Raw genomic sequence first — 27,219 nt, 5'->3', positions numbered from 1 at the left:
TAACCCCCTGCATATTCGCATTTCAGCATTTGCGATTTTGCCAGTTCACAGATTTTTTTTTTAATCAGGAAACCGTTATTTGCTCAGGCCCAAGCCATGTCTAATATCAAAATGTGGCATCAGGGACCAAAGAAGTGAGGGAGGTTTAGTCAGGCCATAGCCTTGTCTAATAGGAAAGAAGAGTTTTGTCACCATCTTGTGGCATCTCAAGGCTAGCATCACTTACTCGTTCATTTTTTTTAGTAAGTAAGGGTGACAAGTGGATAACATCATATGAAAATAGCCTTTCCAAATAAGAGGCCAGGCCTTCTTGTTTTTAGCTGTTTGTCCCTCCGGTTTGGGTAAGAGAATTAAACATTGTGTTTGAGTGAACACTGAAACATTTATCCAACCATTCATCTATCGTCTGATCCGCTTATCCTCACAAGGGTCGCGGGGCTTGCTGGCAGTAGGCGAGGGACTGAACGGGTTGCCAGCCAGTCGCAGGGCATAGACCAGAGATGTGTTCCTCGAGCCGGTCCTTGGCCTCGAGGTACGGCTCGAGGACCGATGGGCGGTCCTTGGTCCTTGGCCTTGGCCTCGGAGTCAAGTCCTTGCTCCTTAGCCTTGGTCTCGGGAGTCAAGTCCTTGGCCTTGGCCTAGGCCTCGGATTGCCGTTCCTCGGGCACATTGAAGGATTAGAGCCTCGAATCCCTTGCATAAAGACCGCAAAAGTCACGAAAGAATCTAATAAATTCCATTGAAGGAAACCCATATTGATGGATTAACTCTGTCGCTTTAAAAGGGGCGGGTCTGCCACTGACAGGTGACAGTTAGCGCAACGTGTAAAGAGCGGCATCACAGTTTCAATCACGGTTTGTTGCGTTCGCGATCTGCAGTTTGAATAGCGTGTAAAGCCTTTCTGTCACAGTGGTGTCTTTTATTTAGTTATTTTTGCACGTTTGTGCGGTCGCACTAGAATGTTTGTTTGAACCAAGTAATTTGCGTTGCAGCTGGAGTCAATAATGTCGGCACTTCACTTCCGGGGTTTGACCGTTGGGATTTGGAGTCCTTTTGCTCGATTCCAGTTATGTTTGCTGAATGCTTTCTCATGTTTGGAAAAATGAATATTGATAATACATAGTTTAAAATCATGGTTGATTTAATTATTATTATTATTATGAAATTGAAGGTATTAATTAATGTAGTATTAGTGGTAGTGGTAATAATAGTAGTACTCAGAGAATGGTTATAGATTCAGCCATCTCGTTACCTCTGCGTCCTGCGTCCTCGACGCATAATTTTCCCACGGGACTCACAGTTCCAAACAATGTGCGTTTTTTTGGGACGCAAGGAAATTTCTCAGGCAAAACAAACAAACAAAAAAACTACGGCAAGCCCGAGGATTTCACAGTAACAATCGTTACCGGTAGCGTGTCGTTTCCGTGGCGTCATTTTCACGGTACCGAAATATAGTTGAACTATAAAAGTCACCGCACATGAGTTGACTGTGTGATCAACGCGATTTCACTGCGCCTATATGTGTGATGTGGTGTGGTGTGTGAGTGTGTTTCTTCTAATTTACTTTCGTTTTGTTTTGTTTTCAGTGTTGGGGGGCACAACAGATGACGTTATGTGCGTATGCGGGTTGTTAATTTTGTCCGCAAACTGAGGAATCGCGCGGATGAAAGTTTGAGATGGCGGCGAAAAAAACCTCACCAAGGTCTACTAATTACGATATTTAAGAAATGGGAATGCTTGTCTGATTTTTCGTATGAATCGTCCAAAGGGCGTATCACTAAACTCACCTATGACGTATGCACAGAACGCGAGAGCGAAATACGATGCGAGGCAAGATTACGAGGCAAATTGGTCATTAGATTTGTAGCCTAATCGCTGTGAAATAATTATGAAACAGTATTGGTTATTCTATAATTTACTGGTTGTAGCATGGTAACTTGATGAATAAAACATTTGTCACAAGGTGTAGTAATGCCAATGTTAACTGTTGGTAGAACTCATGATGACGTGTGTTAAATTATTTCGTCAAATTGATCGTAGATTACACATGCATCGTCTTGGGAAGAGGATGTCAAGCCACATCGATACTTACCTGTATTAATGATTACCAGTCAATTAATCTTTGCAGTGTGAGATTGGAAAAAATACTCTAATGATGCCACATGAGTACACCAGTTTTTGATCCATTTATTTTTTTGGAATAAACCTGGAGTACACAGCTGCTGATGTAATGTTCATTGTTAATGCATCGTTTTCAAACATTGACCCTTGAAACATTATACTTTTGAGTTTCGGAATTCTTGATTATCAATATCAGTCAAAATAGAAAAATGGGTTCCCGTGATGAACGTTTACGGAACCCAACATTTGTTATCGTGGTTTCCCATTGGCTAATCCGACGTAACCGAAAAACGGTTACCATGAATTTCCGAAATCCTCAGGCCTGCTCCTGAATTATTAAAATTTTTGCAGCATTTGTTTATCATTGTATGTATATGTTGTTGTTTGTGTTATTATCATATGCAATTGAATAAGTAGACCCTTTCACAATTCGAAATTTTGGACTCTCTCAAGCCATGATGGCACTCTTACTTTTCTGATCAGCGAGTCCCTGGGACTCTCTGCCGGTAAACTGTAAAATTTATCACTGAGAGATGACCGCTTTTTCTGCAGTCAGTGATTGACTTCTATGCAGTCATTTCTCAACTTGTGTTCCGTGCCACGTCATGCCTGTTGAGTGTTGATTTACTTCATATTAAGAAACTACTGCACTAAAACATTCATTCATAAATGTATACCATATGATTTTATTTATTTTTTCCTCAGTATAAAAAACACGTACCCTGACTGTTCTACTCTTTGAATAAAAACACTTCGTTCAAGCGTTAGGGAGTGCAAAGGGTTATGATGGAGGGGTGGTGCAAATCATGAAGACCTGCCAAGTGGTATGATGGCATTGTTTTATACATGTCCTCGGCTAGGCTTAGTTTCAAAATCAGTCCTTGGTCCTTGGCCTTGGAGTCAAGTCCTTGGCCTTGGCCTCGGGTTGCCGGTCCTTGGACACAACACTGACATAGACAAACAACCACCCGCGCACACACTCACACCTAAGGGACAATTTAGAATGTTCCAATAACCCGCCACGCATGTTTTTGGAATGTGGGAGGAAACCGGAGTACCCGGAGAAAACCCACGCAGGCACGGGGAAAACATGCAAACTCCACACAGGAAGGCCGGAGCCGGAATCGAACCCGGTACCTCTGCACTGTGAGGCCGATGCGCTAACCAGTCATTCACCGGGGCGCCCGACACAAAGGTCATGATTTATATTTTTCACCCCCCCCGACTTCCTTCCACATCCCTGAGGATTGACTTGGGACCAGTCCGCGTGCTACCGGTGGACCGTGATCGACTGGTTGGGCACCCCTGTTCTATTTGTTCTTAAAATAAGTTGGCTTGGCCAGTACTCGACCAGAATTGGGAATCCCGGAACCTGCTTCTCGCCAGTGGAAGTGTCCATAATGTGTGTCCGAACTTGGGCTATAAGCGAGGGGTCTGCTGTTGACATAGCTGACCACCCGCCTGCACAAACATGTCGCCAGATCTCCACCGTCACGCTCGTCATGTTGATTGACAGCCGCTCTTTTGCCGACAGGTGGAGCCGGAGGAGGAGGGGCTGACAGAGGAGCAATCCAAGTTTCACTCCATTGGAATCCAGGTGGAAGATGAGCGCTGGTGAGTTGGAAACGCAACAATGGCCGCAGCGAAGTGAAACCCGAGCAGAGAGTAAGAACTCTAAAGCAATTACAGAATGAACAGGACGAGAAGCTCGCAAAACAGAGAGAGGTTTGTTGTGTCCAGTGTGCAGCAGCTGTCTCAGCTCACTTGATGGTTGGCGTCAGGGAGACCCTCCCTGCTACCCCCCCGCCCCCCACACACTCCTCCCCATCCCAACTTTGGTCTTGCACAAGCAGACCCCCCCCCACCCCCCAAGTGACAGCTAGACCCAGAGGATGTAGTGCAGTTAGTGAGAAGGTGGAGGTACAGAGGGGTGGGGGTGTTTGACAGCCATCTGTTGCAGCAGTCATTGTGATTCAGGCCACAGGGTTGGGTGGGGCGTGGGGGGGTGTTCTGAAAGGGAACGCCATGAAAAGAGGCAGCCGAGTGTGGTTCAGTAGCTCACAAGATCGTTTTCCCCCCCGTCCTACAATAATTTCGGCATTAAAAAATAAAAGAATCAAATAAATGCTCCTCTATGAATGGTAACTCAATGACAGTTCTTTTCTAATAATTTAAAAAAAAAGTACTTGTCACATACTTTGGACTCATACGACGCAAGCTTTTTATTACCTACTCAAGCCAAGAACAAAATTCGCCGTCTGCTGAACAGCATTCAGGCAACATGGACCTCACACATCCTGTCAAGAGCCAGACCTTCAAAATAAAAGCATGTAATATAAAAACAACCATTACGCACTTTCTTGGGCCCCTTCGGTGGCTTATTAGGCAGTCATCCTCAAACCATTTTGTACTTGTCAATTGAGTGCCTTAATATACTGACACACTTTGATTTGACAGTTCACGTTGTGGAAAAACTCTTCTCCTCCAAGAGCTAGCTGCTAACTATTGCTAACCAAAACAGCAACACACACTGAAGCATAAAAAGTCTTGAACAAATAAAGTATTCTTTCAAAGACTTTTACATCTGTTGTAGAGTCGATAAGTCCTCCGCGAGTCACTAATTATGCAATTACTGCAATTACAATTACTGTCTTCTTATGTGTGTGCGTGCGTGCGCGCGTTTGAAACTTCCTGTGTACGTGTGTGCGTGCCCAACTGTTGCAGGTTCCAGCCTGACCTTGTTTGAACTCGCATCAAGTGAATGGGAGTGGAAGGAGCCATTGAATAAACACGACACCCGGTGGTCTTCGTTAGCCACCTTAGAGGATGGACTTTTTAATGGCCTGTAGGCAACTCAATTTTCAACAGTACTTACTGCTGACCAAAACAACCCCCCCCCCAAAAAAAAAAAGAAAGTCACTGAAGAAATTGAACGTTCCATGGCTGGAAACGTGTTTTCCCACCTCCCATCTTGTCGATAAGCTCTCGTTTATGATGTCAGCTTTCAAGTCTTTGGCCTTGCCGGACGACTCGGCCCCCTGCAGGAAGTTGTTTGCCCGCCGATATCGAGCAGGCTGAGGTCATTATGACTGAACACCTGCTTGGAGGAGTTACTCTTTAACTTCCCACCACACACACACACACACACACACACACACACACACACACACACACACACACACACACACACACACACACACATACTCGGCAGTATGTTTGATGTCGGCCGAATTGCACTCCCCTGTGCACCTCCTCGCTCTGTGTTTCACGCAACAGGAGAGATGAATGAGGATGTTTGGGGGAGGAGGGAAGAGTGAGGAAGTGATGAATGAGAAGCTTTAAAGAGGGAATGCATGTCTGGAGACCAGGCGGACCTGACTCTGCCTGTGTGCGTGCGTGTGTGTGTGTTTGCGTGCGTGTGGGTGTTTATGGGGCAGGTCAAGCTGAGGGTCACCCGAGATGTTTTTTTTGTTCCACTGCCATTTCTCGCTCGACGTCCAGTTTGCTGTGCAGCTTGAAGTTTGAGGATGTACAGTGGTGCCTCGCGATATGAACGGTGCGATAAAGTTTGTTGAGATGCAACTCCATCTCCGGATCCGTTTACCCTTACGAGGGTCGCGGGGCATGCTGGAGCCTATCCTTGGTGTCTTCTGGCAGTAGGTGGGGGACACCCTGAACTGGTCGCCAGCCAATCGCAGGGCACACAACAACCATCCGCGGTCACACTCGCACCGAGGGACAATTTGGAGTGTTCAATTAGAGCTGCCATGCATGTTTTTGGAATGTGGGAGGAAACCGGAGTACCCGGAGAAAAGCCACGCAGGCACGGGGAGAACATGCAAACTCTACACCAGTGGTCACCAACATGGTGCCCGCGGGCACCAGGTAGCCCGTGAAGACCACTTGAGTAGCCCGCCAGTGCCTGGACATTGTGATTTGCTAGTAGAAATTATGATTTAAAAATGCAAACATTGGCAGTACTGTGAGACATTTCGAAACACGATCAAAGTCTGACAATTTAAATCATCAAGTATTAAAAATAACACATCCTCATATTATTGAAGGTATTTTGGACAAATATGTTATTTCAGACGTGTATCAATTTGGTAGACCTTCACACAATCGGTACACATGAAGTTGCTCTCACCCTCAAAAATGTTGGTGACACCTGCTCTACACAAAAGAAACTTGCAAGCACAAACTTGAGATAAGCACTGTATGCTAGCTACCCATTTAAACTCACTTCAGAATAAGCAACATGTTGGTCGATAGAATTAACTGAAAACGTTTCCCAAAAAAAGCAGCTTGCAGCCGTTTAACTCATTCACTCCTAAAGACGTCTTTAAACGTCTTTTCTGACTTGGTCTAGAATTGGCTGCTACTGAATGAGTTAACGCCGCTCCCACTTGATCGTAATTTTTGGACTATAAGGCGAACTTGAGAAACGTTCGGAGCCACTCACGTCGCTTACAGTCTCGTCCATTTCCGCAGTCACCGCCGCATGACCCGCTCCAATAGCGTCACCGCCGCCGTCCAGGCCGACATGGACAACCCTTCGGATGGCCCGCAGCTGCCGCCGCCATTCCACTGCGCCACCATGCCACGCCAGCACTCCCGCGAAGCCGCCACCTCCGCCGCTTCCACGGTGCGCATCCAAGGCTCGGGCAACCACTACCACGCCTGCGCCGGCGAGGATTATGGCGAAGCGGGATTCGACGCGTCCATCCTGCCCCCTCCGGACCCGTGGATGGACAGCGCCGCCGAGCCGGAAGCGGCAGAGGGAGCGCCGGAGGCCGTTAGCCGATCGGTTTGCCCCCGCGATGGACGCTGGTTCCTTAAACTGCTTCAGGCGGAAACGGAGCGTATGCAGGGATGGTGTCGTCAGATGGAGCAAGACCAGACGGACAACCAGCTGCCGGATGACGGTGCGGCACTCTTAGAGCTACTTCTTGGCTACTGATTTAAGAGGAAGGGCGACCAGTTGGATACACCCTTCGGAAATATCAAATGTAGTCCCTTTGATCGCTGTATCGATAATGACTGACAATTATCTCTTATCAGAACAAAAAATTCCTTTCCCTTTTTATCGAACGTGTGATATTTTTTTTTTACGATGACCAAAATATGTTCGGGTTGTGAACCCCTGCCAAAAGATGGGTGTTCTATCAAATCAAATCTGATTGGAACAAAGAGCTGACATCTCAATTGCTTATTTGCTATGTTAAGTTTTGACAAAAATCGCATGTAGTCTGGTCCAGTGATGTAATATGACATCTATATATATTTTGTTTATTTATATGTAACTTGGCACCTTTTTTTGAAGTACTGACAAAGATGCTCATGATATGTGACCTTGGAAAAGAAAATGCATGACATCACCATTGCATTAGGATGTGGAACAGCATTTCTAGCAATGATGTCATCGCTTTGCCGTTGTCATCACTAATGCATTCTCCCTGCCAGTGTTGCAACATGCCTGCAGTGCGCGCTTGGCAGTGTGAGTAATTGTGGCGTGTGTGTGTGTGTGTGTGTGTGTGTGTGTGTGTGTGTGTGTGTGTGTGTGTGTGTGCGCGCGCGCGCCTGCCTGTGTGTCTGCAGTCCAGGGCAAGATCCGCAGTGCAGTGGGGAGCGCCCAGCTGCTCATGTCCCAGAAGTTCCAGCAATTCCGGGAGCTGTGTGAGGAGAATCTGGTATGTCACCTCATCCTCCGCATGCCTACCGCCTTCCTCCATGATGACCCCCACGCCCCACCCGCCACAATTCCTCCTCCGTTCTTGTCTCACTGACACTGACGTCATCCTGCACAAACCACCCTGATGGGACGAATGAAGGAGGCGCTCATTGACTATGCATGAAGCCAGCGTGCGCCTGCACAAGCCGTCTCCGGCAAATTGACTGAGCCGCCGTGAGGCACTTGCAGACGGAGCGAGGCACTGCAATGGAAGCTCGTTTGGTCCCAACCAAGCGCCCGAGGAGTATCAACGACATCATGATTTCATGCACCGTGATAAGAATGTACCCGAGCAGCATTGATTGAACATTTCAATTGCACATGTGCCATATTCAGAATGTACCTGAGCAGCAGTGATTAACATCGCTGTTAGTAATACGCCATATGAATAAACTACCCAAGCAGCATTGATTAAACTTTGCGATTAGGAAGGCACCATATTCAAAATGTACCCCAGCAGCATTGAGTGAACAGCGTCGTTGCAAATGTGCCATATTCACAATGTACCCGAGCCGTAGTCATTAACATTGCTATTAACAATGCGCCATATTAATAATGTACCCGAGAAGCATTGATTAAACATTGCAATTACGAATGAAAAAAAATCTTACTGATCTCACCATTTTTTTTTTTCATGACGTACAATAATTCCGACAAATGATTGGCATGCATTTGCGTTCCTCTCAGAACCCTGACGCGCATCCGCGACCCGTCTCCCAGGACCTGGCTGGCTTCTGGGACATGCTGCAGCTGTCCATCGAGAATATCAGCCTCAAGTTTGATGAGTTGCACCAACTCAAAGCGAACAACTGGAAGCCTCTGACGCCCCTGGAGATCCAGGTGCCCCTTTTAAACTACCGTCTTCTTCTTATTATTATTATTTGGGAATGGCTGATGGCCGCTAACCCGCATGTTAGCTCCTACTGCTGTGTATGTTTAGATCAGGGTCGGTGATATCATTCGATGATGTTGCGATTCTGTTCCAAAGATACCGACTGGATTGCGCTACAGCAAAATAAGTGCTTGTTGTCGACTGTTAGCTGCCATTTTGGTTTTTGTGGGCACCACAGTCTAACTCAAAATTTTAACCAAAAAATTAATAAAATATTGATGTTGTGAAATCGATTAATCGATATATGAGGGGAAATCAGCACATTGTCATGCGAGTAACCACAAGGAAACCTGAAAAAATTCAGTATCGTGACATAAGTGACAAATTTTGTATTCATGGTATACTTGTACTCTATTCATATTTTGGCTTTGCATGGTTTTCATTTTGTTGTCCCTGCTTTTTGTTTTCCATCTCGTTCTTGACAGTGCACAACCATTTTGAAGGGGTGAGAATTTGGGTTTGAACCATTTTTTTTTCGAAAAATCAGCCGGACGATTAAATATGACGAAATTAGTTTTTTTCCCCCCAAAGGAACAAAAAATGATTTATTCGCAATGCTTTACTGATTGTTTTTTTTCCCACATTAACACATTACAAGTAAGACAAACAACATTCGAACACCTCTCTCCTCAAAAACTCATTAAAACAAATCGGTAGATTTCTGCCAATTTTTCTCTGCTTGAAAGTTCAGCCAAAAATGTAATTCATTGTCTTTTTTTAATGTATCAATTAGTTGGTTGTCCAAATTTTATTCTGCCAAATATTGGAATATCGAAAGTATCAATATTTTGCCTCACCACTCTATTTGCATGTGTGTGTGTGTGTATGTGTGTGTGTGTGCGCGCGCGTGTGAATGTGTGTTATTTTATTTATTTTTAATAATTTACATTTTTGCTGACATCACTACTTTTGTCTTGTTGACAGTGAGCCGCCATTTTGGAGAGCCTGCCCATCTCCACTTGTGCTTCTTTTTTCGTTTTGTTTTGTTTTCCATAAATGGCTGCCTACGTCCACCATAACACCGCAAACAGTCACTGCATGCCCCCGCCCCGCAAAAAAAAAGGTTATTTGCTCTACTTTTTTAAAAACAAATTGTGCCCCTGGATGAGGTGGATACACCAGGCCACTTAAGTGTGTTTTACCACCTGTCCAGGAGAGACATGCGCCCCCTCCTGTGCCAAAGAGGTCCCAGAAGGGCCACGCCCCGCTGGCGAGGGACCGCTCTCTGGAGAGCTCCGAGCGGCAGCGTCTGGAGGCCCGCAAGCGCCTGCTCGCTGCCAAGCGTGCCGCCTCGGCGCGCCAAAGCTCCGCCACGGAGAGCGCCGACAGCATTGAGATTTACATCCCCGAGGCGCAGACACGATTATGAAACACACACGCCATGCGCGCAGTAGTAGCACTGGATGGTGAGGGTGCTAACGGACTTTATCACATCACTGTCGCCATGGAAATAAGTATATTTGGATTATTTATTGATTGATTTATCGAGCCCCCGTGCTCTCCCTCCCACCTCTTTCAGCTTTAATGTAGCACCCACACCTCCCTCAAGTCCTTTCCCACCGCTCACACACAAGCTCGCACTCTAATGATGTCTTATATCATTTACAGAGCACCAGAATGTTTTTTTTCTTTTTTTTTTTTAATGTGGCCACATTATAGATACACTGGTGCCTTGAGATAAAAATGAAAATCGCTCTGTGACCACGCTCAAATCATCCCCCTCATTGAATGAATGGAAATGAGCCAACTTGATTTCGAAAGCACTTCAAAAACACAACCATAGATGAATACAAAGCGCTGTGCATCAAAGAACTCGATTAACTTCAGTCGGAAGTCATCTCAAAGCACCACTGTACACTGTTCGCTAGCTATCTAGCATACCCGGACGTCCAAGTTGTTAACTGGGAATGATATTAAAGCCGCCAACGTACTGTATATTCCGTGCACACGCTGTATCAATTTTATATATTCTATTCATTTATTTATTTCATTGGGATGAATCAAAACAAGACTAAACAGCGTAAATGTGCCGGACCTAGCATAAATGCTAGTTTTCAGTCGTAGTCCCAAACTATCTATTTCGTGGCCACAAATTAGCAGATTTTTAAATCTGATGTACTCCTAATTCATTTTTTTTTAATCCCATGCCATGGGCTCTCTGTACACAACCCCGTGAAGCCGTACAATGAGGTGCAGCGTTGTAGCATGGTGAGTCAACAAAATTCTCTTGCGCTGGTCAAGAGATTCCATTTTGTCTGCGCGGGTGTGCAGCTTTTCCAGAAAATGGAAAGAATCACAATTATTTATTATTCTTATTCTTGTTTACGGTGCCACAAAGGCCATCTAGTCTGTGATGAGTCAGTTTGTGTGTGCGTGTTTGTGTGTGTGTGTCTCTGCGTTACAATGCAATAGATCTTTATCGATATGGAGCAGCTGTATCAATGCGCTTTACGGACCATTTAACGTAAAATAACAATCCAAGAGAAGACATCACCGAAAATAGAGATAATAATTGACGATTGAAGGGTTTAACGTTAAGCGCCCCCCCCCCCCCCAGACAAAACATTAGGTACATCCGCACAAACAAAATCAATCCAAACGATTCAGCCGTGGCATTGATGTTTACTTTTGTGGTGTATGTTGAATGCGTTAGCATGATTTATGGTATTGTACAACTTAAGTATTTGGGTTTTTTATTTTTATTTTTTTACGACAACACTTTTAATCCCCAAAGGTCGACAAATCTTTATTTAGAAATTCCTCACTGTTTATTTTTTTATTTTATTACATTTTCACATATGTAAATAATAGTTTTTTAATATATCCAATGTCTCGCCCAAAACGAGCATTCTTTTTGTATAAGTATTTTCGATCGTCCTTTTTTTACGATGCAAATTTGAATCCCGGAAGGCAAATTCACTTCAGTGTAAATTCCACTCAATTTATTTTTCGTGTAATTGTATAAAATACCAGTGTGACGTTCCGCCATTGTTTCGTTATATTTTCGTACTTTAGTGCAAATAGTGAAGGCGATCATCCTTATATTTTACCGATAGCGGCCATTTTAGCCTATCACTGAATTTATTTTATTTTCATGATATTATGTATTTTTCCTAAATTTGAATTTCTGAAGAAAATGAACTTGTATACAAATTCCACTCCTTTTTTTTTTTAATAGCTTCATGAAATCATGCTATTATTTTTTGCACTTTAATTATGTTACTGTATAAATCACGGGTGTCAAACTCATTTTTTGTTGCAGGCCACTTCAGAGTTATGGCTTCCCTTGGAGGGAATACCCATGACAATTTGACATTTCGGTCCAGAATTCAGCAAGAATCATGATAGTTGACACACATGATTTGCTCCCACGGGCCACATAAAATGACATGGGTGGCCGGATCTGGGCCCCGGGCCTTGACTTTGACACATGTGGTATAAATGATGGAATCATAACATTGCGTCAAAACTAAGCAGGATCAACTTTCAGGCAGAATATACACAAGGCTGAAATATCGGATTGCATTGTGTGGGTGTACCTAATAATGTGGGTGTGCAGGTCGACGCACCCGGCCAGGTGCTCTCAGATAATTTTGGTGGGTTGTTTTTAAGAAACTTTTTTTGGGTATCATTTTATGACATCATTGACAGTATTAAGACAAGACGGCGAGACATTTTCCTCCCCATTGCCGCACTGTGCTAACTCGCTGATCATAGCACAGCATGTTTTTATTTCATTTTTTATCAATATTTTCTCGTCACCTTGTGGTCATAATTGTTGTTGTTGGTTTTATTGTTCATTTATTTATTAAGGGACTGTTTACCGGCGCACTGACTTTGAGGCCCTTCTACTGTGTTTCCTCCTTTCTGTTTTCCCTTTGCGCCTTAATTTGGACAGTCGAGCACAACGTCTCAGGGGAAGACGTGTGTGTGTGTGTGCGTGCGTGTGTGTGCGTGTGTGTGTATGACTGTATCTGTTGTCTCTGCTGTCAATCAAGTGGAATTTGCCATCACATAGGAAGTTAGAAGGCTAGTTTAGGAGACCTGACCAGTCGGCTGGTTTGAATTGACCTCATGTTTTGTGCCATTGGACGCGTTACTGAAGTGACAAGATTTGCCTGCTAATCAGTAGCCCCTCTCACATAACCTGGAAAAGACTTTTTTGGGGGGTTTTCCAGGAGAAAGTGACACAAAGTGTGGGGGAGGGAGGAGTCCAAAGTCAACACAGCAATTTTGGACGTTTCAAAAGAAAACATTTCGGAGCTGTAATTGCAAGACCGTGAAGCGACAGTTTTGGACTCGATGTGAAAGGAGAAGGCACATGTACGGATATTTATGGAGGGAAGTGCTCAAGCACACCCCAAAAAAAATCCATCCGCCAAAATTATTGACACATGTGGTATGAAAACATTTTGGGGGGACTTGATGATGGAGAGTTTTGTTTTTTTAAACAATAAAAAATTTAATAAATAGGGTATAGGGTGCTAATCAAGAGCGAGAAGGATGGTGCTGGAGCACTACAAGGGTGCGCCCAGGATTTTTTTAAATTTATTTTTTAATGTCAGGTCTGATGTGACAATTTTATACATATATATATAACATTTGGCTCCTCTGATGAAGCAATTTGCAGGATCTCAATGTGAAAGAGGCTCTTGACTAGCTGACGTTTGTGGGATTTTTGTTTGTTTGTTTTGGAGAAGTGGATGCGTGTTTTATATGCCAATGCTCATTTTTATGTTTTTATTCTTTTCTGGAATTGTGTGTGTGTGTCAAGTTCCTAAAATGGCACTGTTCATCATCATGATAAGAACATATCAGCTCCTGGTGTAGCAGGGAGTTTGTGATGTAGTTCAATTGTACATAAATGAATGTTTTTCCCCCCCTATGTAAATGAAATCAGATAATCTTATGGAGCAGACATTTTTTTTTGTAATTAATGTTGCTACGTGTTTAATGGATGTGATGGCACATGTGTGCGAGCATTAAAATGAACCCTGTGGCCATTTTTCTGCTTTCTCGACATGTGCTTTCCATTGCGCCGCAATCAAAAGACACAGTGAGGGGAAAAGGGCGGCGTGATGCGCTCCACGAGGGCGCCACCCCGTAATTATGCCTTAACCTCTGCACTACTCCTGGCTCGTCAAACACGCACCAGTCGCATAGAGTTCACACACACATACATAAAATGTGTATGTATATAATGTGTATGTATGTATATGTATGTACGTATGTGCGTATACGTATATATATGTATGTAGATATACATGTAGATATACACGTATATGTATATATACGTACACATACATATATACGTAGTGTATATATATATATAATATATACAGTCAAACTTCGGTTTATGAACGTCTCTGTTCTCGACCACATCGGTTTTCGACCAAAACTTTCGAGATTTTTTTATGCCTCGGATGACGACCGAAAATCGGTTCTCGAACAAACTGAGCACACTTGTATGCGCCACTTGACTCCTCTCGCTTCCTCGTGTAGCGTTCCATTACTGACCAGACGTGTTCAAGAAAGAATTTTTTTTTTTTTAAAGCGTGGTTTCGGTTTTCGAACCGCCTTGTGGAACGGATTATGGTTGAAAACCGAGGTATGACTGTATATACATAGACACACACACACACACATACCATTTGAGGCAGCCTACTGTGCAATCCTTCCATTTTAAAAATTTAAATTACCAAAAAAAGGCAAAATTAAAGCCCCATTAAATATTTTTTTTCAAATGTTTTAGAAATGGACAAAAGTCTTTATAACTAAAACAACTGTAGTCAATCAGCGGCGAGCACACGAAAGAACAAGGCCGTGTCTTTGGAAGCAGACAAGAACTCCCGTGGAGAAGCTTTGCCCATTTAACAGCTGTCAAGGCCAGACAGGAAATAGACTTACACGACGTCGGCGTCACTTAATACCCCCGCTGGCACGGCCGGTGTTAATTTATTCAGGATTATGGGAATTAGCCGACACACCACCACAATGACGTGAAATGTAGAAAAAAAACCCACAAAACTTTATTTGAGTCCCGCGTGACCTCTTGCTCGCCACAAACATTGCACTGTATGAAAAGAAATCACATAAGAGGGCGTCGTGTTGTCACATTATCTATACACGTGGTCCTATTGTACATGAATATGCTTCTTTTTGGCTGTCTTTCTCCCAAAAAAATAAAAATAAAACAGCGTGAAGAAACCTGTAGTGTTCTCATCCAGTCCACTGGCCCAACCTGCTACATTTTTTTTTCATCAGGAATATGTCCCTTAGGTGGGCATTAAAGTAAAACGACATAACCGCTAAATGACAAACTATAGTGTAACATTAACTACAGTAGTAAATACGTTGATGCCAAGAGCAAAAAAAATGTTAAAAAAATAATCATAAAATGAAATAAAAAGTCTGTTAAGACATTGAGATCCATCAGGACCTGAAACGTGTTTGGATGACAGATGTAAGACAGGTAGCATTTGTCCCATTTTTTGTTTTTTTTTGGTCCCCGGGGTGCAAATAAGATACAAATATGAAATGGATAAACATCTTCGAGCCAAGGCACCGTGATACTGTTGTTTTTGTTATTAAAAAAAAAAAGACAAAACAAAAACAATTTGATTGGTTTAAAAAAGATGAGAGGGCTTGTTCACAGTTTGTCAATTTGGGGTTCCCCCCCGGCTCCCTTTTAGGAGACTAACTGTTTGGCCTGCAGCTCCATCTCGGCGGCCCGCTTCAGGGCCACATCCACCAGGAGCTGGAAGCCACTGAAGTCTTGCGTGAGGTCCGGCGGGGTCGGAGGAGGGGTGTTGAAGAGCCCGCTGCGGGGGCTCAGGTTTCCCTCCAGGATGGTGCCGGTACTTGTTGTGGCGCCGGCGGGGAGGTGGGCGCCCGCCCCTTTATCGAGACACCTGAGGAGCGCCTGCGCCGCCTGCAGCCGCTCGGCCGCCTTATCGGAGTTCAGCAACGACGGGTGCAAAGCGGTCGGGCTGGCGACGGTGGTGTGACAGATGACAGACGGCCGGGTGGGCGGGTTGCCCGACGAAGGGGACGCGCAGGTGGGCGACGCCGTCGAGGAGGACGGCGACGCCGCCTTCCTCAGGACGCCGGCCGCGGCGGGCTCGAAGCAGGAAGGGTGCAGGACCCGTTTGTCGTAGCCGCCGTCGTCGTGGGTACCACCGACCGGGCTGCTGCTGCTGCTGTGTTTGGGCGACTGGGAGCTATCGGAGAAGCTGTCGCCGGCCTTGCCGCACTTCCTGGAGATGGTGAACTGGTTGGGGTCCTTGCCGTCTTTCCGCAACATCTCGGGGAGGAGGCGCCGGCGTGCGTTGATGAACCAGTTGCAAACCTGGAAAACGTCGTGCGCCGTCAGTCTTGGAAAAATTTGAGCAACAAATAAACGAAGCGCTTGAGAGGACCCATTTGACAATAATAATAATAATAATAATACATCACATTTGTAAGCGCCTTTCACAACACTCAAGGACACTGTACAGCCAAGACCAATAGTAAAACACAGATAAAATAATAAATAAATAAAGAAAGATTTAAGGCGGGTAGGCAACCCCAACACCCGTTTCCCACCAGTGTCAACAAGATCCCTGAACCAATTGACAATGTGTTGAGCAGACCGATCGCTATCCCTGCCGCGTTGACCCCCCGCCCCTCCCGAAAAAGTACACCTTACCAGGAATCAAAAGGCCTAACTGCAAAAACAGCAACTTGCCCAGACCACCAAAAACAACCTCGCCGTCTGACAACTGACATTTCGACAACAGAAACTATTGCCAAGTCTAAAAAAGGTGGAGGGGGGGAAGATCAGCGATTTTGGCAATTGGACCAAACCCTTGACGTGAGGCCCTCGGCCAGCACACAACTCATCAAGAAAATAAACCTCCCCAGTCAATGTGACAAACGACCGATACCACCTACCAAAACAACCAATCACAAAGCTCGAAAACTTCGATATTTTAGATTACATCACACGAGCGCAGGTTACCGAGGCTGTGTGTGGATGTCTTCAACCAGGGGTCTGCAAGCCATAATTTTGAAAGAGCCATATAGGACAAAAAAAAAAAACCAAATATGTCTGGAGCCGCAAAAAATAAAAGCCTTCGATAAAACTTACAATGAAGGAAACATGCTGTATGTATGTAGGAGACTGGACTGTCTCAGAATTGTTTATTTATTCCTTTGTTGTGTGTTCACAAACGCCCCCATAGAATTTATATTGTGATTTCCTCGCTTGATTTTTTTGTTTTTGTTTTGGTGCATTATTTTCACTTTTCTTAGTGTCAGTGAAGTCATCGTGAATTTCCGTTTTTTGGAGGCTGTCTTTGAACGCCTCTCGAGTCAAACGAGAAGAGAGAAGGCACGGGGTCGGACGCAGACGTGTCTGTTTGTCGAGACTGTTAAAAATCATAAAGTGTACGTTTAAAAAAACAACAACACCACAGCTCTCCTTTTATGGAGCTATTTGAGCCTACTATCAAAATCTTTTTCCATTTTCAAACTTTTTATAAAGCTCCAGGGAGCCAGTAGATGTCGCTAAAGAGCCATACATGCCGCTCTGGAGCCGCGTGTTGCCAACCCCCGTCTTAAATCATCAAACTATTTGATACGTATCCTGATACAGGGGGGCGCGATACGATTCGAGGATAGTTGGTCGATTCGCGGAAGAGGTAGATTTGATCAAGACCGATTTTTTTTTTTGTTTTGTTTTGTTTTCTCGATTCAAACAGGTTTCGTAGTCAAATGGGGGCTTATTTTGATGAGTCGTGCACTCCCCCCCCCCCCCCCTCTCCCGTCGAGCTCCCTGTGTTGTACTCCAGGTTAGATTTGGACTTCAGGGCCGTTTGCGTGAAGAGAGGGAAGAAAAAAAAAAAGAAGTGGCAATAAAACGGTCATCGTCATAGCGACAATCGGGACGGGGTGGGGGGGGGGGGTCAACTGTCTTGTTTTCTTTGGTTCCGCGGGCCAGTCGTAACTGGCTGCAGCTATGTAAATGACTCCGCATTGTTCCCAGACAGCTGGGATGGGAACGGCTGCAGGGAGGGAAATTCCTCAGCATTCACTGACTCACGCACGACTCCCCTCCTCTTCCTGCTCCTCCTCGCGCATTGCGGAGTTGCGCCACAAAAGCAGACGACCTCCAATGCAGTCAAGTGTCATGTTTTGACAGGAAATGATTCATCCCATACTCCCCCCCTCCCCCCTGCTTGGAGGGTCGCCTTTGTATGTGTGAGGTGGGGGGGGGGGGGGGGGGGTAACGTACCTGCAGTGTGGAAAGCTGCGTCTGCTTGGAGAGGAGAGCCTTCTCCTGCTCCGACGGGTACGCGTTGTAGCGGTGCTCGTACAACCAATCCCTGAGAATCTGCACCGACTCCTTGGGCAGGTTGCCGCGCCGCTTCCTTTTCCCACCTCCTCCACCGCTGGATGACAGGTCCAGGGGCACGTCCACACCATCGTCATCGTCCGTCTCGCTCCCCGACAGCATCATCAAACCTTAAGAGAGGATCCGGGAAAGAGAGAGAGAGTTTTTTTTTTTTTTTTCACGAGCTGTCAGGTTGCGCCATGTGATTCATTCCATGAAGCCGGGGGGGAAATGTGGGGAGGAAGAGGAGCAAGGCAGCAGGAAGTCAGCGAGGTGCTTGTCAACCATAAAACCAGCCCGGACACATTGGAGCCACACACCTCGCATGCTTGTGTGACTCAGGCTGACCGCGGCAGGCCCCATTGTTTGACGGAACATGTGCAAAAGGAGTTTAAAAAGGGCTCGCAAGTCACACAAAGCATGACGGATGTCTGAATATTCAGCAGCGTGAGCAAATCCGAGCATCTCAAGGCTTCCAAATATGCCTCGGAAATGAAAAAGGCTGCTGAGGGTTCAGCTCAATAAACATTTCAGGGGCTCCCAATACGCCTCGAAAGTCAAAACCAAACTCATCCACAAAAAAAATAGAGAGATACTTGCACTCAGTGAGAATCTGCGGGATTCCAAAATATGTCGCCAAAGTCAACAAGTCAGGCGTCACTACAGCTCAGCGGGCGAGCGAGCATGTCAAGGGGTTCAAAATGGGCCTCAGAAGTCAAACAGCTTGTCAACAAACGAATCTGGTGGCGTTTCAGCTTAGCGAGCATCTCGAGGGTTCAAAATCCGCAATCAGAAGTCAACAGATCAGCGTGAGATGTCGACGGTTCAAAATGCAACATCCCTCTCCGACGTCAAAAGACAAAAAACTGATCTGGCTCCCGATTTCAGCTCGGCAAAAACGCCTGAAGGAACCACGACGGGTGTTCTTAGCTTCTCCTCATGATGGCAAAGTATACTCGTGATCATAACATCCATTCTTTTACTAAATACATCAATGTTTCTGGATGCGGTTCTATATTTACCGTAACTCTGTGACAAACCACTTATAGCCCTGATATGTCATGACGACAGTCAATACTTTAATGAAAAACACTCGTAGGCCATCAATATGACATTTTATTCATACGTCGCACAAATTTCTTAGTCGGTCATAACCTTGGAATGTCATTAGGGTAAATATTTGTGTCAAAAACACTTTAACCATTAAATGAGCCATCATACATCTACTTTTATTTCCTATATATAATTACTTAGACCATGGCTAATGCTTAAAAAGAATGAATCAGTTTAAGCCAGATGGATATACGATTCATTGAGACTTTGGAATTCCTCTCGCCTCAGTACGGCACTAATATTACTCATTCTGGGTACAAAGAATATGACTAAGTAGCGTTGTATTGCAATGCTCCACGTGTTACTGCGACAGTATTCAATTTGTTGCTTATAGGGTTAATCACAGAGCATAAATGCTACTTAGCGTTAGCAAGCGGGCTGAAAGGCTAAGCTGCGTGGTCGTTATCCATAAAGTGGGATTCTCTTTATTTTCTTTTGTTCGACAGTAAACTACAACTGGGGGTGTTGTTAAGCAGCTGGAAGCCTTTTTTTGAAGGATTGTTGTCAAAATTAATCAAACAAACTGCTGCTTGTTGTGAAGTGAGTCACGATCACCATAGAGCGCTCATATCTCAAATCTCGCTTCTTTTCTCAAAAACTTGTAAGTTGAGTGATTTATACCTTCAGGCACTGTTGTATGCTGTTGTATAAAGTCAAAAAAAATAAAATTAAAAAAAAGGAAAATGGCAGTATCTGACATTCACCACTGCCTGCCCATTCTTGAAATGTCATAAATAAACTGCGGACCACCTGTATTTCACTTCAGACCTCTAAAAACTACATTCCATTAAAATATATAGTGAATTGGGGGGGTTGTGAGATGTTTGACAGATGTGGGTCAAACCTCCGCCATCTTGGAGTTCCTTTCCAAAAAAAAAAGCATTTCCTGGTTTCTTGTTTTAAATGGCTCCCAGTCACGTGACCTCACCTTAATGTGGAAGTATGACTTGGGGGGGAAGGGAGTGGGGTGAATTGAGGAGGAGGGGGGGGGTGTTATCTCAATATATCCCCAACACGTAGACCGCCGTGGGTGCCGAACTCTGGTTGGAAAAGTGCGGAGCAGCCAACAGGATGAGGTAATTACGTGGGCCGGGGAGATGTTGGTAGTGCGAGTGGAGGAAGGAGGCGGGGGGAGGGGAGACCTGTTGCAAATCAGCGTCTCCAGACTAAACAAAAGAATCTGGGGTTGCTCGCTTTTCTTTGTACGCTTTGGTGCTAAACTTTTAAAGCCGTTCTCCTACGCTTCCCCAAACCAAATATCACCCACTGTAGACAAAAAACACACACACACACATACGTTCAAACACAATTGGACACTTTCGCCTGTGGTTCGTTACGCGACTCAAAAGTTGTGTTCTTTTGTGTGTGGAAGACACGCGGTGAACAAACTTCTAACAATGAGGTCAGCCACCCAAACACGACTTCCAGTAGCTCCCGTGACACATTTTTTAACAAAGACGAGCCCCCTCGCGTCGAGAGTTTTACACCTTATTTAAACTATTGGAGTAATTTGTTAAACTAACAGTCAACGTTCAAACACATTTAACAACTTTTCGACCAAACTCCGTCGGGAAAGTGCACACTCCCGCACTTGCATTCAAACTTGACAAAAAAACCGCAGCTAAACCCACGCGCGGACGAGGAGATTTCAACCCGAAAAAAACGGAGGAACATTCAACGTTGTTTTCGCCTTGTTCCAGTGATGAATTCGGACGCAAATCAGCAGAGAAGAAATGAGTGTATTTCGGCTGTGACGTCTAGCCAGCACATGGCACTCACAGCCTGTCATGTCTGCACCGTAGACAATAGACTCGGAGGAGGCAAACGGCAACAGAAAGCCTCCCTTTTCCTCGTCGTTAAGCATCCTAAACTACATTTCTTCACCACATCTTACCTTTTTTCGTCTTCATTCCCCCCTTCCCTCCCGAAAGCCCACTTTGATTCTCGCGTGGAAGAAAAAAAAAAGCAAACGTCCCCGCGGTGATCTTCTGCTGCCTCAGCGTTGTATCCAAATGTTGCGAAGAATCCTAATTCATCAAGAAGACAAAAATGAGGGGGAAAAATGTATCCCGTTTTGTTGGGGGGGTCTGATAGCGCGTGCTGGTCCGTGGCGGAGGTAGGCAGGCTGTGTGTTGGGGGGTGGTGTTGGCGCTAGTGTGTGGGGGGGGGGCACCTGCGATCTCTCTCCCTCTCTTTCTCTCCCTGTCTCTCTCTCTCTCTCTCTCCGCGAGGCTTTTTGCTGTAGACTGCGTTGTGTGTTTGATGGGGGTGGGGGTGGGGGGGGGGGGAGACAGGGTGACAGCTATCTTTGACAGCTGCGTGACTCAACCCACGGAGGATGCTTCCCCCTCCCCTTTTCCCACCGCCCGCTGACATCAGCTCAGTTCGCCCCTCTCCGCTCCACTGACACACAAAAACAAACAAACAAACAAACAAAACGTGGAAAACCAAGCTACTGCTGTTTTTACCCCCGTTCTGGCAACCCCCCGACCCCCGCCGTCCGTCTAATTATGGCTTTCGTTCTATGTAACTCGGAGCTTATGTGTGTTTATGTGCAGTCGTGGTTGGTGCACTCGTCAACACGTCAAAATAAAAACCAAAAAAAACAGTGAAAGATCAATGCCCTCATTTGTATGCGCCGCACAGCCATGCGACAGCTGCTCAAAAAAACAAAAGCTGTGGGCGCTTTCATGAAGCGACTTGTCGCCCCCTTGTGGATGGTCGTGGGAGTGAACGTAGGAAATGAAGCGAAGTACAATTTCGGGTATCTGTTAACAAATACAAGCACGTGCCAAATTTGAGATGTTTTTATTTATTTGCTCAGTCCTTTTTTTAAGTTGGAATCGGTAGAATTATATTTCATCAGCAAAAGTAGAGTGCCTTCTACTATACTATTTAATGGTCGGTCAGGTTTACTGTTAAGTATCACATTATTTTATTGTCGAGTTGTTTTACTCTTTGTATTGTTCAATAAGCACCTAAAGATACATTTGCTATTTTTCCTCTTTCATTTGAGCAGCTGGGGTTTTTTTGGAGGGCGTGTCAACTAAAAATTTTGCCTGCAATATGAAGCAAAAAATAATAATAAAGATATCGACCAGGTGTCAGCTCGAAAAACTCATAGGTTGGGGCACTTGCGGCCTTCTACTCCTCACTTTGTCAAAATAGGGTTGTTACTTTTTCCCGACGCCCACGGCTGACGCGATTCAACAAAAACAGAATGAAATGAGGTGAGGTCAGTTGCGAGATTAAGGAAACATGAAGATGATTTGGGGAATCAGGATTTATAGGAGACAAGTGTATGTTGTCAGCTCCAAGAATTATTTGGGGATTATCCTTGTTTTTTGGCATTATTTCGGGTTACCAACTGCGTGCGACATAAGAAGTAGGTAATTAGCTAGGCTGATTATTGTAGTCTGGCCTCAGTGGTTTTTAAACCACCATTGGCTGTAATTAAGATATAATTAACTACTGCGTTAGTGGTAGACAAGAACATGTTCTGATTTTGAAAGTATGGCTGTCCCGGCCCGTGTTGCACTTTCCCGAAAAAATTAAAACAAATGATTATTCAACAATCTTGAAAAAAAAAAAATAATAATAAATAATAATAATAATACATTTTATTTATAAGTGCCTTTCAAGACACTCAAGGACACTTTACAATAACAAAAAACACAAAACAATATTTTAAACTTGTCTACATTTATTTGAGACGCTTACATTTATTGAAGAATTTACTTCAAATTTTTTTCTTCAGTTAGTTTTTTGGTTTCCTTAACTGTGCCGTAACTTAAAGCGATCCTTGTTATATCGCTCCCAGATCCACCCCATATTTAATATCAATATTTAAGTGAAATTGCAGACATAAGTTATTTATCGTGTCTTACTCCTGCCTCAACTTTTAAACTGTTAAGTCACTTTGTTTTTTTACTTTTTACAATGTCAATGACCTCACCCATGTAGTATTGAAACAATGTGGTGAGACAGTCCCTATATTTAGAATTAGATGGTGTCGGTACAATGTGCGCCATCGTTCAGTGTCGAACAGTGCGGTTAAAACCGTCGTGTGTAACGTTGACATTTAATTGCCCCGCAAAAGCATCACTATAGTGACAGAAACACTTTTTATTAGGCCACCGAATGTGTTTATTTTATAAATCAATAAGCAATGGTCTCATTCAATTGTCAATGGCTAAAATTATTTTTCACCAAGAGCTTAAGTGTACTTGATTTTGTGTGAACGCACTATATTCACTTGAAGCGTTATTACACAACCAGGCGGACGTATCACATATTTGACATTGATAGCCCATTGACGGCGTTCCTTCGCGGAGCACCGGAAGTAAAGCTGTCAAGCGCGCAAGATATGGTGGATTTACACTTATCAAAATAAATAATTCGCTAGAATGTCATCCATACTGGCGCAGTTTGTGTAATGTACCCTTTTATGAAGGCAAATGATTCTCAATCTGGGGGCTACTTGAAGTTGATTTGGGTTGTTTTTTTTCCCCTCGTCTGTATGAGCATGAAACAAGTCGGCGCTCCAGTGCATGTGGTGGTGGAATTGTCCTAAAATGGGCGACAATGCAACTAAATGTTTGAGTTATGACTGCATCTGTGACCAAATACCTCTGCAGATTACTTTTTACATTCTTGAATAGTTTTTTGCTGCTGACAAACATGCAACCCCCCACATATATATAAACAGTTGTAAATAGCACTGCCGATGTATCCATTTTGTATTTATATTGCACTTAATTGAACGGTGTTTGTTTTTTCTTCTTTCTACCCACATTCTTGCTGCTGGAGGATCAGCATGTATTGTATTGTGTGTGTATATATATATATATAAGGCTACACTAAAACTATTTTTTTAACTACAACAAGGCATTTAAGAAGAAATTAAAAACAAACTTGCTCTAAAAACTAATTAAAGCTAAATAAATTAAAAATAAAATTCAGAACGAAAACTATTATCACACCGGTCTAGAGAGTCGAATCAGTACATCCGATTTTGTCTAGTTCTGGACAAGTATTTGTTGTACTTCTACTTAAGTCGAGCGTGCGAGTACTTCAAGTACCTGGATCCAAGAAGAATTGTTTTATTTTGAAGGCGCCGCAAACGGATCGACAGCGGTCGTCACCCGGTTGGGCTTGACAAGTGTTTTACAACCGCCGAGCTCGCCTCTCAGCTTGTCGGGAGGCACCCCGTGTCGGTGAAGGTCCCGAAGTATAGAGTGTCCCCTTCCCTCCCCACCCTTTCGCTATCCGGAACAGAGGGGCACCGACGTCAAAACTTTCTCTCCAACTTCGCCAAGTCGATGTCGGTGACAAGCGGCGGTATTTTTAGTTGTGGCCGTCATCGAGCTGTGACTGGCTGGCTGCGGGCTTGTTATAAAGGACGCGCGCCTCGACATGCAGCTTTACAACAGCGCCTTGACGCACTTCCCGAGATCGTCCAGCAAAGTCACCATCGCTTTATCCGGCGGAACCGCCACGCCGCCTGAGGAAGACTCACCTGGACCGAGCCAGCCAGACGTGACTGCTCCTTCCGCAAACATGCCTGCTTTTTCTTGCTACGAAGCCTCCCCCTCCTCGAGGCTCAGGCCTGTTTATTTCACATCCACTGCCGAGTTACTTATACGAAGAGCGGACGGAGTGGAGAGGACGGTACCGGTCCAAATCACCAGGGTTTCCAAGCCCCCATCCCCTGACGACGAACTGGTCGACTTTATCGATGGACTTGTTCTCGAGGACCCCCCGGAGAGTCTTCTGTTTGCGAATGAGGCGAGGAGTAACAGGTTGGTGCCCGAAGAAGAGCCTTGTGGCGATGCACCAGAACCCCTCCTGAGCGATGAGGGGGCAACATCCGACTTTGAGTTGAGTGTCCTGCAGGAGCAAAGTGTCGACGACAAGGTGGCCCGCGATGACAAGGTGGCCCGCTACTTGGCCGAGGTGGAAACGCAGAATAAGTACCTCCGTGAGAGACGCAAGTTCCGTTACCACATCATCCCGGATGGTAACTGTCTCTACCGAGCTGTGTGCAAAGCCACATACGGGGACCAGGCGGGGCACGGCGAGCTGCGGGAGCGCACGGTGCATCACATCGCCGACCACCTGGACCAGTTCAATCCGGTGATCGAGGGCGACGCCGGCGAGTTCCTCATCAACGCGGCGCAGGACGGCGCTTGGGCCGGATACCCCGAACTTCTCGCGATGAGCCAAATGCTCAACGTCAACATCCACCTGACCACAGGGGGCAGCGCCGAGAGCCCCACAGTGTCCACCATGGTGCACTTCCTGGGCGAGGAGGACCCGTCCAAGCCAGCCGTCTGGCTGAGCTGGCTGAGCAACGGACACTACGACGTGCTCATGGACACCTGCGCGGACAACCCCGAATACGAGGACTGGTGCCGACACTCGCAGATGCAGAGGAGACGGGATGAGGAGTTGGCCAAATCCATGGCGGCATCCCTGTCCAAAATGTACATTGAGAAAAACGGGGCTGTGTAAATGCAGAGTGACTGTTTGGTTTGTGCCTTAAGTGATACGAATTTTTATATCTATATATAAAATGTATGAGCTTTAACCAAGTGCTGTGCACATATTTGACTGTTTGCTACTATGGTGACTTGAGTGGATGTAATTTTATGCCAGTTCAGAAGGTGTTTTTTTTGGGGGGGGGGGGTTGTTGTCACAAATAACTGATGATTATTTTTTTGGAGCATTGCGACTGTTTTCACCCTCAAATAGCTCTCGCAGAACTTTTTTTTGGAAAATTCCTAAATAAATCTTGAATATGTTTTGGGAAATCTTAAACTTTCCTTGAACTAATAGAACAAAAAAATGCAGATTTCTTTTTTTCTCCATGAATCCATCTGATTCGTAAAAAAAAAAAAAAAAAAAAAACCTTCTGGAATGTACAAGACCATTCCATTGAATGCTTTTCCAAATATGATTCAAAGAAATCCTACCTTCCTCAAGTAAATAATTATCTCAAACGTACTACTTTTTAAAAAATGAATATGATGATGCGTTTTTTTTTTTGCTGGAGGGATTATGGGATTTTTTTTAAATGAATATGACTGCAGTTTTGTTTTTTTTTTTTTTTTTGCCGGGGCGGTATGGGATCATAATACGACTTTATAATCTATATATAATATTTATATATCATGTCTTTATCATGACTACTCTTTCTAAAATGAAAATCAGAAAATACAAAACAAATCCAACCATCTTGAAAAATACTTTTTCCTCGAACGGAATTAAAATATATATATTTTCAGTGTGGCTTTAACCCTTTTATGCACCCTGTAACCTGATCATATGATGAGCTGTCCACTGTAGTAACCGCTGGGTTAACATAACTAAAACGCGACATATTTCTTGCCGTGCAGCTTTTGAATGCTTGGGACCGAAAATTCTGTAAACTGCTTTGAATGATCACGAAGCAGGCGCACATTTTAATGGCAGAGTGCCTTTTATTTTATTATTTTTTGAATTCAAGTTTGTTACTATAGCTCTATGTGAAGATGTATATCCTCGATGATGTGTTTGACTAAGATGACCTTTCAGCTGACAATGTTCAAGAATGCTTTCTCGAATGCCCGAGTGGGTGCGGTCATCGCTATCTAGTTGACAACAGTCACATCCGGGGACTTTTCGAACATTTTTTTTTATTTCTCTCTGCAATCATTGCACAATAAAAAGTGTATTTATATGTGACGCACCCGTGTTTGACTCACTGCGTTTCTTCGTGGAATTCTTGGAAGTGGTTTTTGGGGGTCAGGCATCCTGTCATGTTTGGTTACAAGTTTTGTGAGAAGTTACAACAGTGTATTTTTAACCTCAATCATGTCAACACTGCCAACTGGGGGAATCTGCTTACTCGTGATTGGAAAAAAAAATTCTAAGCCACATTGTTGCTAGCAAAGCAATTTTTTTGCTACATCGAGCAACTCTTCCGACCCCTTCGAGTGACTATTTCTC

General features: G+C 44.6%; 4 protein-coding genes across 4 annotated transcripts in view; 3 read left to right on the top strand and 1 right to left on the bottom strand.

Annotated features, from left to right (window-relative positions):
- Positions 1-13,749, top strand: part of dlgap1b (discs, large (Drosophila) homolog-associated protein 1b) — a 90,997-nt gene extending 77,248 nt beyond the window's left edge. Inside the window, exons 10-14 of the mRNA XM_052054085.1 lie at positions 3,656-3,735; positions 6,613-7,046; positions 7,720-7,811; positions 8,540-8,692; positions 9,898-13,749. Of these exons, the coding sequence (XP_051910045.1) occupies positions 3,656-3,735; positions 6,613-7,046; positions 7,720-7,811; positions 8,540-8,692; positions 9,898-10,113 (975 nt within the window). The 3' untranslated portion in view covers positions 10,114-13,749. The remainder of the gene's footprint in view (positions 1-3,655; positions 3,736-6,612; positions 7,047-7,719; positions 7,812-8,539; positions 8,693-9,897) is intronic.
- A 1,002-nt stretch (positions 13,750-14,751) lies between these two features.
- On the bottom strand, positions 14,752-21,400 carry tgif1 (TGFB-induced factor homeobox 1). Its single transcript, XM_052054133.1, has 3 exons — positions 21,125-21,400; positions 18,019-18,248; positions 14,752-16,092 (listed from the first exon to the last, which is right to left on the bottom strand). Exons 1-3 carry the CDS (start codon positions 21,138-21,140, stop codon positions 15,433-15,435), a joined length of 906 nt encoding a protein of 301 aa, XP_051910093.1. The 5' UTR covers positions 21,141-21,400; the 3' UTR covers positions 14,752-15,432.
- Positions 20,262-27,219, top strand: part of si:ch211-285f17.1 (sickle tail protein homolog) — a 102,835-nt gene continuing 95,877 nt past the window's right edge. The window contains exon 1 of the mRNA XM_052054066.1: positions 20,262-20,306. The gene's annotated coding sequence lies outside the window, so the exon portion shown is untranslated. The remainder of the gene's footprint in view (positions 20,307-27,219) is intronic.
- On the top strand, positions 24,362-26,955 carry LOC127592982 (OTU domain-containing protein 1). Its single transcript, XM_052054125.1, has one exon. The coding sequence runs from the start codon at positions 24,646-24,648 to the stop codon at positions 25,741-25,743; it is 1,098 nt and encodes a 365-aa protein (XP_051910085.1). The 5' UTR covers positions 24,362-24,645; the 3' UTR covers positions 25,744-26,955.

The sequence above is a fragment of the Hippocampus zosterae genome, chromosome 20 (genome assembly GCF_025434085.1).
Source record: "Hippocampus zosterae strain Florida chromosome 20, ASM2543408v3, whole genome shotgun sequence".
NCBI classification, from domain to species: Eukaryota; Metazoa; Chordata; class Actinopteri; order Syngnathiformes; family Syngnathidae; genus Hippocampus; species Hippocampus zosterae.
Note: the sequence above shows the minus strand (reverse complement) of the source record. Positions and strands in the feature narration are given on the sequence as shown.